At 47.0% G+C, this 15,083-nt stretch overlaps 1 protein-coding gene across 5 annotated transcripts in view; it reads right to left on the bottom strand.

The window, feature by feature from the left end:
• sh3pxd2aa (SH3 and PX domains 2Aa) overlaps positions 1-15,083 on the bottom strand; it is a 99,351-nt gene that overhangs the window by 17,449 nt on the left and 66,819 nt on the right. For 4 of the 5 annotated variants that reach the window (XM_085460506.1, XM_085460505.1, XM_085460504.1 and 1 more), the window contains 2 exons: positions 5,060-5,173; positions 1,483-1,566 (listed from right to left, as the gene is read on the bottom strand). In XM_085460506.1, the coding sequence (XP_085316632.1) occupies positions 1,483-1,566; positions 5,060-5,173 (198 nt within the window). The remainder of the gene's footprint in view (positions 1-1,482; positions 1,567-5,059; positions 5,174-15,083) is intronic. The other variant, XM_085460507.1, reaches the window with a different exon arrangement.

The following is a 15,083-nucleotide window of genomic DNA, read 5'->3' on the forward strand; positions in this document are numbered from 1 at the left end:
TTGAGCCACGATCGCCCCTACAGAGACACACAGGGACACACAGGGACACACAGAGACACACAGGGTCACACAGGGACACACAGGGACACACAGGGACACACAGAGACACACAGGGACACACAGGGAGACACAGAGACACACAGGGACACACAGGGACACACAGGGAGACACAGAGACACACAGGGACACACAGGGACACACAGGGTCACACAGAGACACACAGAGACACACAGGGACACACAGGGAGACACAGAGACACACAGGGACACACAGGGACACACAGGGAGACACAGAGACACACAGGGACACACAGGGTCACACAGGGACACACAGGGACACACAGGGTCACACAGGGTCACACAGAGACACACAGGGACACACAGGGAGACACAGAGACACACAGGGACACACAGGGAGACACAGGGAGACACAGGGACACACAGAGACACACAGGGTCACACAGGGTCACACAGAGACACACAGAGACACACAGGGTCACACAGAGACACACAGGGACACACAGGGACACACAGAGACACACAGGGACACACAGGGACACACAGGGAGACACAGAGACACACAGGGACACACAGGGACACACAGGGTCACACAGAGACACACAGAGACACACAGGGACACACAGGGAGACACAGAGACACACAGGGACACACAGGGACACACAGGGAGACACAGAGACACACAGGGACACACAGGGTCACACAGGGACACACAGGGACACACAGGGTCACACAGGGTCACACAGAGACACACAGGGACACACAGGGAGACACAGAGACACACAGGGACACACAGGGACACACAGGGAGACACAGAGACACACAGGGACACACAGGGTCACACAGGGACACACAGGGACACACAGAGACACACAGGGTCACACAGGGTCACACAGAGACACACAGAGACACACAGGGACACACAGGGAGACACAGAGACACACAGGGACACACAGGGACACACAGGGACACACAGAGACACACAGGGAGACACAGGGACACACACAGGGTCACACACAGGGTCACACAGAGACACACAGGGTCACACAGAGACACACAGGGACACACAGGGTCACACAGGGACACACACAGGGTCACACAGGGTCACACAGAGACACACAGGGAGACACAGAGACACACAGGGACACACAGGGACACACACAGGGTCACACAGGGTCACACAGGGACACACAGAGACACACAGGGACACACAGGGTCACACAGAGACACACAGGGAGACACAGGGACACACAGAGACACACAGGGAGACACAGGGACACACAGGGACACACAGGGTCACACAGGGACACACAGGGTCACGTCACACAGGGACACACAGGGTCATACAGGGACACACAAGATCAGATGGGGTCACCAGAGAAACATGCATCTGATGACAAAAACTGCAAAATGTAAAAGTCCTGTGTGTGTGTCTCTGTTTGTGTTTGTGTGTTTTCATGTTCACCTCTGCTCTGCTGGCGGTTAACTATACCGCCGAGGGTCCAGCGGCGGTCCAGCCTCTTCAGGTGGGCTTTGCGTCTCTTAGTAACTGATGAGGGGGAGGGGGGGCGGAGCAGCAACCAAAAGACAAAACAGACGAGTTAGTGTAAGAAGCACGTTTTAGCAAAATGAGCTGTTAGTCGTCATGAACACGTTCAAACTGCTTCTCTTACAGGAAGTGTGTCTGTGAGTTTTAAAGACTGGGTGAGAAACGAAGCGGGACGAGTCATTTCAGCCATCAAATCCTCTGCAGTACCACGGAAACGAAATGAGGGGAGCAGGTGGACTGCTTGGTGCAAACTGACTGTGTTGGACTTAAGAGGACAGTAATTGTATTTTGCCTGGAACAGCAGACCATGGCATGGCTGGAGGAACCAGCGTGTAAGCTACAAACCCCACCACACTGATTATCAGGGACCAGTGTGACCAGCACGCTACATGCTGTTTGTTAGCACCAGCTGATAATTTAGCACTCTTCCAAATGTGGACACGTCCGCCTTAACAAATCAGCAAAGCCGGGAACACAGCGGTGTCGCGTTCAGGCTCCGATGTCATCGTCAGAGCTAATAAGCTCCTGCTTGCTGTTCCAACAAACACAATGCAGCTTATTTTAGGAGCATCCCAGAAGCTCTGCTCCACATCGCTTAAAATAGCACCGGCTCAATTTCCTGCAGGATCCATACCAAGCTACACGGCGCAGCTATCAGAGGCTCAAATCTGAAACAAGTTCACTGAAGTGCTTCTGACGTCCAGTGTGACCTGCGGCGGTGCAGATGCACACCACGTTTAATCCTGCTAACACTGACGCTTCAAAAGCCGATAAGGACGTCACCGTGGTTACGTTCATGGTTATTATGCCGTCTGCGGTTATCGCACACACGAGAACACCAATCACAGACACAGCTCCAGGATCTCCGAGGGCCTCGACACATTATGCGGCTGCCGTGTGTCGAACTCTTAACCTCGAAGCTTGTACGACGAAGCAGCGATCAAACATCGTGAGCCGGTTTCCTGTTCTGCTGCCTCCTGAGGGAAAAATATTAATGACGGGAAGGATGGAGGGAAACAGCAGTTGTCCTCCGTCTTTCTTTTGCCTGCAGTAATTTCATTTCTTCTCCGTCTTCTGTCCTCGCTCATCTCTCCATCACTCCTCTGACTCTGCTCACTCGCTGTCCCTTTTGATTCCTCTCCGGCGCTCCTTCCATCCCACCGAGCGCCATCCCGCTCCCGTTGACCTCTTAATTGATATATTGGCTTAAAGGAAGGGACACAGGGAAATGTTATTTGGAGGTAATTTCAGCAGGGCTGGGCGCGCCTGTCGGTTCCTCCCTAGCGAGCTGAGCTGTCAGTGGAATTAGGTTACCGACCACGCGGAGATAATGAGACGTAAGAGACGATGGGAAGCAGGAAGGGAGAGATCAGGAATGAGAAGTGACAATGTGTGCAAACACAAAGACACCAGGCCTAACGGGAAAATGGGACTGACGGAGGATGAGGGGGAAGAGAGTGCATGTGTAGCTGTGAGCTTTGTGCAGTTAATGTCAGCCTCAGATGCCAGCTGATGCCAACTCTGGTTTATTTGAGGCTTTTTAACAGAGTATTCTTACGCAACGTTGCTCCTGTAATCCGGTTCCTCTACCTGGTGTTCAGTCACTTACTCTGGAACCACAAAAGGCTTTAAACAACTTTCTACATGCCTGAGATACGTGGCTGTATTGATAGATCTGCTCTGACTGGCATCATATCGAGGCACAAGTAAAGGAAAGAACTGCAGCCTGAAGATTGGGGCTCACAGTGTTGCACCTCTAAAATAATCGAATGAGATTAAAAGACAGAAAAGAAACATAAAATGAGAAATAACGCAAATAAAATTAGTCTGAACTGATTCTGGTTTAAAAATAGAATAAAATTGGGTTTTCAAATGTTGTGGAGGGGAGGTTCCCGGTTTAGGAGCAGTCACAGCAAAGGACCTCGGGACAGCTCGGACAGCGAACTCGTGCAATGCCGGACAAAAGCCAGTTCAAAAAGTGACAGTAACGATGCTAGTATGGAAATATGTGGTCTCGCTTTCGAGTGCTGGTTAGTAACAGTGCTGCAGCGCTTTGGACCTGCTGCAGTCGGCTCACTGATAACAGACTGACACCAGAGTAAAGATGAAACGAAGGCATGGACAGCTCTCCCAAGGAATAGCTTCACTTTTGTGAGCTGGAAATGAAAGAAACGAGCTGTGATGACATCATTGATCTGTTTGTCAAAGTACGCTGTATATGACAGAAAATGTAACACACACACACACACACACACACAGGCCTCCTCTAAGGGCTTTTAGAGGCTTACCAACCAACACCTGCTGCTGTCCGACATCCAAGGAAGCCAATCGAGGTGTTTCAGAGGTCACAATAAAACCAAAAGAAATAAAAATGACCAACGATAAAAACAATAATGATGATGATGGTCGAGCTACCGTGAATGTGAGCGGAGCTGTTTCTAGCTGAGGTTCCAGCAGATGAACAGGTGACCAGATCATTCAGATGCTTCGCCCTCTCTTCCTGTTTTTGTTAAAATTCTAGCTCCACTTTTCTCAACTGAAAGTGTCCAGTAGTAAATTTAGCGAGGCCAATGAAAAGAGCGCAGCGGTCAACCTGCACGAAGTCAGAGCACGAGCCTCGTGCGTGCCGTTTCATTCAGTGATGTAACATCCATTCAGTTCAGCTGAATAAATCAGACGTCAGAATCAACGGGCAAAGCTACAAAGATATAATAAGCCTAACGTATTCCCGAGAGCTGGGTGTTGGTGTTCGGGAATCTGCAGCAGATGTCAAACAAGTTCTGAGCACAACTCAAAAACAAACAGAAACACCATTAACAACACATGCATCCAATCAACAGGCAGCAAACACTCCGGCACGTCACAATGTAACAAAACACTAAATCTTTGTTACGGGCGCTGCCACCTCCTCAAAAGGAGCAGCGAGTAACAGCAACTGAGCTGTTTGTGTTTGTTTGCCCACTGAAGCATGGAGCCCAGCATGTGTCGCAACAGAGACGGAAAAGTGTTTGCAGGAGGATCCAGCGGGATTCTACATCCCATAAACTGCTACATGCATCTGCAAATAAACTGCACGCATGCGTCTGTGCGTTTGCACGCTCCAGATCTCAGAGGGGGGGGGGATGACACAGTGAGGAAATGCTCCGTCCCAGCAGGCAGACTAAACATTCAGGAGGAAAGGGTCGCAACAAAACGAGAGCCGTGGCGTCCCGGGGGAGCTGGAAGGAATTTTCTGTGGTGCCAAAATATTGCAACCCCGTTGGCTGCAGTCTGGTACCATTTCACCGTGCTGCTGCCGCCACTGTGGTCTCCAAGGTTCCCAATGTGTGACTGGAAATTTGTTTGCGTGTTCAGCACTAACTTGTGGATGATGTGATGAGAATGAACACAGAAGGAAACTAGAAAGGATGGGCTGCCCCCTGCACACGCAGACTGACGTTTATGTCTTTAAGTTTTATGAATGTAACAACGCCGTGTTTGTGTCAGCACTAACCTTCGACAGTCCTGGATGTTCCCAGATCCAAATCGTCTCTGGTTCCATTTTGCGAGTCGAGGTATGTGGCCGGGACCCAGCCCTGCTCCTCCGCTGTGCTGACGAACCACCAACCTGAGGAGAACACATTAGTGCTGTCAGTTAAGCCTGACGGATGTCGGTGAGCACACCAGCTCGGGGGCAATTTGCACCAAAAAAGAGACGTTACTGGATACAGCCCACGTAGGGGTGGGAGAACAGCACGTCTAATAGGCTGCTCCTGTCTGTGTGAGTGTCAAAGGGACATCTAAAGGGAGCTCGTGGCAGCTCAGAGTTTCACCTTCCTGGAAAGTGGTGTTCATTACTAAACCAGACACTGAAAGACACAGAAGTGCTGGGAGTGCTGGGAGTGCTGGGGCGAGGAGGAACTCATCACCGGTGGTTTAAAACAGCACTCGGTGACGCTGCTGAAGATCAACCTGCTAGGACGTGTTGGGCTTTTAAAGACACTGCTACCCTTCACTGACTCACAGTCAAACATGCTGTGCTGCTGTTGTTTTGCAGTCGCCTGTAGTCCATGTTTGGTCCATGCTGGTTCCTCCAACTGATGATTCAACCACACAAACAATGACAAACATCTTGAGGCCTTACATAATGTTTCATACTGTACAGCACAGTCAGAGTTCCTGGGTTATGAGCTAGGACACCGCGGTGTGCACCTCCCGAGTTCCCCTTTGTTCCTGCAGCTGCTGTTTAGCTTCTCTTTCACCTCCAGGTTTGGTTTGAAAAGCAGGATTTCCAACAGTAAACAGGAGTTTAAACCCGGTGACCATCCCCCAGAGGAGGCTTTAACCCTGTGAGGTAAACTTGGATCACAGGTTCACTGTGTGATAGAAAAGTCAAGCTTCGTATGAGATGAGCTGTTACTTTCGTGTTGAGCACCGGTGCCAGAGGAACTTTACTTTCTTCGTGGCTTGTTAGCGTCTACGATGCCGCTCGAGCTGACTGCCACGAGCTAGCTTGTAGCCTTCGCTCCGTTTTGGTGTTTACAAACAAACGCTGGACAGGATTTCACTGGGAAAGTTTTTGGGGGTTTTCCAATTTATATTTGGAAGACTTTGTGAAATATTTCAGGTGAAACAAAAAGCTGCTTTTGGTCCTGATAAATCAGGAGTTACTGGATTCAGCGTTTGTGAACTGGGAACATTGGTGCCAAATTTTGTGCCAATCAGGCCTTTGTGGGCGTGTACATATGTGGTAAACAACAAAAGCCAACACAATTCATCACCAATGCCTCCGTGAAGTTCACCACATTTACCCAACTTCACTTAAAGCCACAGCAGAAACGTCACAAACTTACAGACCCTGGTTGGTCCATCTGCACAGGAGGACAGCCTCCTCCAAGAACGAGGTCAGAAACTTGATTATCTACGTTTAACTCGCTTTCCTTCTGAGGCTTGAAAGGCTTCCACTCACAAATGGCCTAAATCATGGCGTAACATCACCCGTGGCGTTCCCCTCTTCACCCACACCCTGTGGCTGCACAGCAGAGATCACATCTTGATTGCTACTGGCAAAGGAGAAGTTTGTGGTCACATCTACGTTACACTGCTACAGCGCTCGCTGAGCTGACTTGACACAATTGCAGAAACACATGACACATTGGGTGGCGACCAAAACCAAAAGAACCCAATCCATTTACATAGATCACAGTCTGACAGCTAGCATGTGTCTGTAAGCAAAGGCTGTCGTCAGGCTGTAGTGACGACATCGACAGCACCAAAGCCCCGTTAGCCATAAAAAGCGAGGAGACGTGGCTTCGTTAGTGTGCTGCATGGCTGCAACCCAACGTGTGACACATTCTTCCAGCCTATACAGGGATGATATGACGGCAAGAGTGAGGTCATACGTGACAGCATTTCACTCCTTACTGTGGAAAGTACAACAATAGTGTGGATGTCCTGGGTCTGTCTGGTCTAATGTGAGTGTGCGCATGCAGTGGAAGTGATAATGTAAAAGCAGTGGTTAGCAGTGGTTATAAAGGAGCTAATAGCAACAAACTGTTTTTCTTTTCCCAAACGAGTCCAGCAATTAAGTCATCGCTGCTCCGCTGTATTTACAGCCATATGGCTCAGCTCTCTAATGCGGTTGGAGAAGCCTGGGTGAATCAATTCATCACGCCCTTTTTTTATTACCCGGCACGACACCAATCACAATAATACGTGTTATGAATGATGCGGAAAATATGAACGCAACACAGAGCTGTATCATAGGGAAAGTAGCAGTAATGGCAATGAGAGGTAGGTGGTAGAAGTGAAGAAGTGTGTTCGCAGCAACAGAGAGTGAGCATTGGTTTCAACTTCACAGCTCTGATAGGAAGTAATAGTCACAGCTAGAATTCAAATCATTTCAACGATTAAACTGAGCCTACAGTCACATCATTTGGACTAATGGAAAAACACGTCGCCACTGCCGGGAAAATCCACTCTTAGTTGTAGAGTTATGACAAAAATAATGCATTTTCCTCCACTTCAGGCTAAATGGGATTAAGTCATGATAAAGATACAGTCTTCTGGAAATTACTGGGTTACCTTATGTCATATTTTAGCAGTAAAATAAATTAATATTAGACCACATTATACTCACAGCTTTTCTTTTATGCAGACAACAGGAAGCACGGTGACAGAATCAATACCCAGTGCAGCACTTTGAATTTAAATGATCGTCTCACGTAACAGAGCAGACATGATGCTGTTTAAGTCAGAACAGCATGAATGGATGGAGGAGCAGCAGAAGCTAATGGGGGTTGCAAAGCGACTTGCAGGAAATGAGTCCAGGTTAAAGGTCAACCTGCTCGATTTTGATAAATATACACCAGCGGTGCCCAACCCCCGGGCCACGGACCTGTACCGGGCCGCGAGAGTTGAGGCTCGGGTGTGAAGTTTATGGTAGCTCCAGTGTAGCTCATCCAGCCGGAGCTTCCTCGCAGTCACACTGGCTGTTTGTTGATGCTCTGACTCCTGCAAACACACAGCAGTGCAGTGTGACTTTGGGAGAGGTCGGAGTTGACAGGGCTTGATATGAGGAGCAATCGCTTTCATATGTAATCCTATTAAATAAATCTGATACCATATATGGTCAGTGTTGCAAAACCTTGGGATGATTAAGATTTAAAATTTGAATTTAAATATGACTTTCTTTGTTTGATGTATTCAAACAAAGAAAGTCCATTTTAGTGTCATGTTGTGCGTTTTATTTTCTCTTTCGCTGCAGTGTGAAAGGTCCACCTAGCAGAAAGAATAGCTTGGGCCATATGAAACGCATTAGGCCTTTCATAGGCTGATTCATTGCGACTTTTAAAAAGCTGAAGAAGAATTGGAGCCACCTGTACCTGCTGGAAAAACAGAATCATAAATCTCCCACGCCAGCAGAAGAGACCGAGGTGACTGTTTGCCATCAACGGTGGCATGTGTGAGCGCCCCAGCTGACGCATATCACATCCTACCTCCAGTAACTGAAGCCAACAGAAGCAGGAGTTTGAACAGAGACAGAAAAAGCAGGCGGCTGAACACTAAAACTAATCAAACACCTGTCAGATAAGACGCAAGAGCTTTGCAACATGAACATCTCTGCAGCACATCTCAGTCCACAGAGACGATGGAAGGCTCGACTGATGCCAGAACCACGAGGACTGCAGGAGCCAAATGTGGGGAATTAAAAGCATGAAAAGTTTCCTCCAGACCGCTAAATAATAAAAACTGGCCCAGTGAAGAAAGCCAGACGCCACCACTCTTTAGCAGCACCGCTGATCAAAGCTGATGTTAGAACGTTTATTCGAGGTTTTAAAGAGAAAACAAAGAAAAATGAAAACTACAGCGTAGATATGAACAGGCTGGGAGAGTTCTGGGGTTCTTCAGCCCATCTCACACATGCACATCAATACAAAACATCTCAAAGGGCAGAAACACACGCGGCAGGCCCGGCCTCCATCGTGTGCACACATGCTATCATAAGGCAAGCTTTTGACAGGGCCCAGTTCGCTAATAAATCCAGCTCAGGAGAAAGTGGGCACAGTAAAAACAGATAAATGAGGACCAGAAACACTGCTGCCCGCCCACACACACACACACACACACACACACACACACACACACACACACACCCTCTGCAATCACAAAGTGCTGAACAGCCTGCAGACAGAGCACGGGAAACAACACAGAGACACAGATGTGACTATAAGACACCAAATGAGGGAGACTGGGACAAAAACAGACAGTTGGTATCGCGGTAAACCTGAGCGCGTGAGAGCCGCCTGTGGACAGATTAGTTTTCACTGAAAATCTGTCTCGTAGGAGGAGATCTGGACCAGAGATCAGCAGCCAGACGGAGAAACTGTTCTCAGAGTCAGTTAAAGCAAACTAGAACTTGTCCCAGCATATGTGTGGACTAAACTGTCCACGTCTGTGTGTGGAGGGCCGAAACACTCGAGAAGGGCTAAATGCTCGTGCTGGCGTCGCCTGGATCCTCCAAGCATCCCACCCTCTGTGACACCTAAAGAGTAAAGTACTGGCAGCTACTTTAGAATGGAAATACTTCAAAGTAGGGCTAAAGTGGATTCAGGTGAGGATGCACACTGTGGAAAATTATCTCCTGAAAGTCGTTCCTGATGCTGCACAGAGCTGTACAAAGAAAGCTTTCAGGAAAAGTCGAGTTAAATATTCAGAGAGGTCAGCGGTGCAGGATGCAGAGTCTAAGTGGTCAGAACACGATTTCTTCCAGTTTGGAGACAAAGTCATGGATGTTCATGCCAACGCACAAGACCAGCCACTGAAAATGATCCCCAGACATCTACTTGTGGAAGCGATAATGCAAAATTTGTTTGTCTTCTCTAGCATTAATCCAACGTTTATTGTGACACGTGCTTTCTGCTTGTCCGTCACTGCGTGAAGGATGCAGGTGGTGACATTTTAACTTGAATTTAACCTTGGAGAAGAGGATGAAGCCACGGCTGCAACAGTGTTGGCGTGAGCTATGAGTGCTGTGAGTTCAGAATAAACACGGCTGAGGTCGGCATGTCGGACTCTTCGGGATGCTTCAGTCGAACTCTGTGTGACAGTCTGACCCTCCGACTCGATGACTAATCATGTCCTGGTTGTGCTCCTGACCTGACGCGCTGCCTTTGGGCTCGGACACGGCACAGGTTCTTTCATTAAAGACTTTCATGAACAGGGATGATCTTCAGCAGAAATGTGGGTCAGGTTTACCCACGAACACTGAGCGAGTGTGAAGTCCAGAGTTAAACTGCTGAAATGCACGAGCAAGCGCTCAGAGCAGGAAACCCAGGCCTAGCAGGTGGTTATTATTCTTTCTATGCGTCAGAACTTTTGTTTGCACCTTCAATAAATAGATTCATTTCTCGTTTCTGGAGAGACACGGAGCTGTCGCCCTCTTCTTAAATCTGCCTACTGTACAGGGATTCAGGGATTGTGTCACCAATGAGCAGAGCAATCCCAGAGCTCCCCGAGTCCTCTCGACAGCTGTAGCGTGTGCCGTCTCTTTACCCGAACAGTAAAATAGAACCCGTGCAGCAGCCGCGCTCTCGTTTCTGCGCCCACTTACACGCTCCTGAGCGTCTGTCTGACAAACTACACCCAACTGTTCTGGGGATTTATGAAGCGTTCAGAAACTAATGACTAATATTCACATAGATAGATTGTGCTGCCACATTTATACACAGACACAGCACAAAGCATAAATATGGAGACAGCAGAGGGGCAGGAATTGGTGTCTCTTACAGCGCTGGGCTCTAATTGGAGCTTCTAACTACACCAAACCTTGGCAGGCAATAATTGCCTTTTTTCCCCACAGAGGGAAAGTGGAGGTCACAGTGAACATAGTGGAACAGTAACCAGGACGAGCCGGCTTATCAGTGACTGAAACAGGCCTGGGGGGGGGGGGGGTGCTTTGGAGGAACAGGAGATACACAAAGTTCTTAAGAGCAAACGCGATAAAAAGAAGACAGAGGTGAGGAACAGAGCCAGAGCGGGAGGAGGAAAGTGAGATTAAAAGGGTGGTATGGGCAAAGACTGACCGAGGGAAGACAAAGGAGGGGAGCAGATGTTTGGCTGGAGCTTCAAAGCTCGAGTGTTTCATGCTAATTCCCCTCCAAAAACAGCACCTCACACTTTCCTCTCACGTTCTCATTTTCTGGACCGCTGAACGCTCATCAGCTTCTACAGGGAGGTCTTTTATTAATGTGATATGCAGGGGTTACCTACGAGATGACTGTCATTTTTGTTCGTTCCCTTCAGCTTCTAATTGGGAACAGATCCCCTGGAGAGCGGCGAGGACTGGAACGCAGTGCTGTTTTTCAGCATTGAACTACTTGCTTATCTTTCTGCAGAGTTAGCAGGAGGAGAGATTCAAAGAATAGGAGAACAACAATTCTCGCTGCCTCAAACCAGCTGCACAATTAGCCACAGTGTTATCTTTACCGTGAACTGCAGCAGCTTCATAAATGAGATTGGCCTGAAGCAGTGCTTTTCTACCAGAGATTTTCATCATCATCATCCAAAAATATCCTTTTGATCCGGTCGACATGCTAAATGTTGGTGACTGAATGTTTCCAACTGAAACCCAGACCGTCCTCAGTTAAACCTGTGTACCTACACAAAGCTGGGATTCCACAGACTGAACTCTGTGAAGCTATAAAAGTCGTTAAAGAGAGAAGAAGAGTGAAGAGAAGAGCAGTGCCAAGAATCATCAGTGTTAATACCTGCTGCTTTATCCAAAAACTCTGAAATGCAGCACGAAACATTTCTGTAACAAGCGTCTGATCAGTATCCTTAAAACTTCCTTTAGTTCAAGCGCCAACAGTGAGCTCAAGCTACACACAGCATTTAGCATTCAGCACATAAAATACATTTGATTTTGGTTTTAGGGTCATTTTTTTGTGGTTTGTTACTGATTGGGATAATAAAGCGTTCTGAAAGTGTAACAGCTCTAATTTGGCTCCTTCATTCGGCCCCTTTATAAACTGCCAAGATGCGACTCAACATCGAACAGCTCAATAGACTTGACCAAAATCACTGCCTGCTGGAAACATGCAGCTACTTCTACCTCTGCTGCTTGGTGGCAAAACTACTGCAGTAAGTACTGCCTGTAAAACTAGAGCTTCTGAAAGCCCAGCCACACAGGCAGAGAGCCCCTTCATCGACAGCTAACTGTTTCTAGTTTTTTATGTATAATTTTAGCTAGCTAATTTAACTGTTTATCCAGCATGTTTAGGCCAAAAATGTCATGTTTGTCCATCCTGCTAGCTAGCAACCCAACTGCTACACATAGGGTTAGGGTTTGGTTAGCTAAAAAACAAAAACATACCTTGTTGAAAGCTATAGCTAGCTTTCAACTGATTAGCCATACTTTTAACAAGCTATAGCTAGCTTTCAACTGGGACCGAAGGCTATAGCTAGCTTTCAACTGATTAGCCATACTTTTAACATGCTATTTTTAATTATCTATGCTTTTGTCTAGCCTGGTTAAGCCACCCTGTCATTATACAACCTGCAGAAGTGTCCCAGCATTCAGTAGGCCAGTGTTTCCTCACTCGCCAGCTTCTTATTTAATTCTGTATGAAAGGTTTTTTTAACCTGAAACGTTTTTCCTTGTTTCACGGAGTTACTTGATTACTCGGCCTACTATTGTCTGTTCCAAGAACAACATTAAGGTTATCATGATAACTTTTGAAAGTCAGCTTACACTGGAGTAAAATCCTTCCAGAAACTTCCCCTCCACCCATCTCACTAATGACTTAGCACAGTACATTTAATAGACTGAAACTTTGCTATGGAAATAACTACAACCTACTTTCCCAATCTACAGGCTTACATCATTCGTCCAGCTCTCAAACCTTCACGGGATTAATGTTTCATATTCAAAGCATAGATTTCACATGGTGTGTCACTTTAAAGCACTTCAAAGCTAGTCTCAAAAAGAGTTTATAAAAGGGCACCCAATCCTCTTAGTGACAAATGTCAAGGTTCTGGTCTTTACTGATGAGCAACGGTGGAAGCATTACATCCCAGTTTGAAGCTCATGTTACCTCCTGGAAGTTTTCATAAAACTTGGGGGTCTTGTGACTGAGCCGACTTGTTACAAGTGAAAGGGGATAGCTGGCAGCAGGAACTTCAATAACCATTTTTGGTCAAACATCACGATCAGTGGAGTGAGGCTAAACCTCTGCACTTAGCATGTGTTCACCTCCACCCCCTGAAGGTGGCCAGCTTCAAGTACAGCAGCCCCTCTCAGCTTCCAGTATCCCCAGCCTCTCTGAGCTCGACTCTAATTAGTGACTGAAGCACTTTAGCGCCTTTTTACTGCCTGAGGGTGAAGCTAGCTAATGCAGCCAAGCTAGGGTGTAGTGAGATGATAGCACACCATCTTCTGGATAAACCACCTTGTTTAATGCTGGCTGTCAGTATTAATGCTCGCCCGCAGCGTGCTGTCCGAAACAGCCTTTTTCTGATCCAGAACATCCTCCGAGTTAGCCTTGGCACATCTTAATGAACAACATAATCTACAACTGAAGGCCTAAAGCAACGGACATGTCAAGCTAGGTTAAATACAGAATGTTTAAGAGGCTTTCATAAAGTTTTTATTTCACAATTTGGCACTTTGGTGATTTTTATGACCCACAGTGGTACATTCAATATTTCCAGAGTAACATTATTGGATATATTTACTGTGTCTTTCCTGTACTTTCAGTGGGGTTATTGATGCAGCTCTGAAAGCTGCGTTTCTTTTATAATTGCTCATAAATCTAAACCACAGTTGTGAGTAAACATACAGTATCCTTATACAAGGAGCAGAGCCTTCAGGGGCAGGTGGAGCGCCATTCTGGCAACTGCAGGAGAAGAAGAAATTAAATCCATTCAGAGACATTTTTCATCCAGCAGTCCGGTGCAAATTAATAAATTATTGCACAGCCGAAAGTTAAGACTTGCCCCGAGTTAACAGGAGCGTTTAATGTAAATGATCTAATGCTGAGGTTTCACTCAGTGTGTTAGCTCATGGCTCTCTCTTTATGAACCTCACTGAGGACAGGGCTTTGGAAAGGCGTCATGGGCTAGTCTAAGTGCTGCCATTCTTACCAGCTCCCCTGGGCACACGGAAAGGTGTGGTGGGAAAATGGTGCCAAAACTTCTGGCGTTGACTCTCCGTCCAACAGAATTTTAGCAGCTGACAATAATTCAACATAACTAAGATGTGGCATCAGTATTTCCATGTAGACTTCAGCTTTATGACAGAAACTGCTGTAACTTTCTTAAACGGAGGATTAGTATTATCTGGGAACACAGCAGGACGTCATACTCTATGAGGTGCTGAGTCAAGACCAGAGAAAAAGAAGCAAAGCTGTCTAATCTCTTAAAATCAACTGTGACAAAATGTTCTTGAACCCTGGCAGTAAGCAAGGCCAAGATATTTGGGCAAATGGCTTCTCCGGCTGGTGGGGCTTGGGCGGCACACTAACCCAAAGAATCCTGTTTGCAGTTTAGAGTCAAGGTCCTGCTGGTACATCCATTAGTCTCGGATGATGAAACAGGGGGAAGAGGGGTGTTTTTCTCCATATACTCTCTGTCTGCCCACAGAGAGGAAGGCTAGTCGCTGCGATTCAGAATTCACTGTCAAAGATCTCAGAAGGTGACGAATTAATCTTCTGAACACTCTTTATCTTTATTCTGTACAATTTTCACATCATTTCTGAACTTGTTGGCCATTAGACCTTAAAGAAATTAGAAAATGAAAGAAGAATGGGAGGGATTACACGAAGCAACGGTCATGTTTAAGACCCTACGCCAACATGTAGCTGGATTTGGGTAAAAAAAATGTGAATCCATCATTGAAATCAAGTCCATGATCTAGAACAGCCTGATGCAGAAACCTGGTATTTAGAAGACATAAAGTCAGCCCTGAAACCAACAGATCCAAGCATAATTTAACCAGAAACAATTAACCTGTGGAGTCATAAAAAGTCTGCCAAGCAGGC

This window comes from Copadichromis virginalis, linkage group LG6 (assembly GCF_057382275.1).
Source record: "Copadichromis virginalis isolate Kocher_CV1m ecotype Utaka linkage group LG6, C_Virginalis_male_GT1.1, whole genome shotgun sequence".
Lineage (NCBI taxonomy): Eukaryota > Metazoa > Chordata > Actinopteri > Cichliformes > Cichlidae > Copadichromis > Copadichromis virginalis.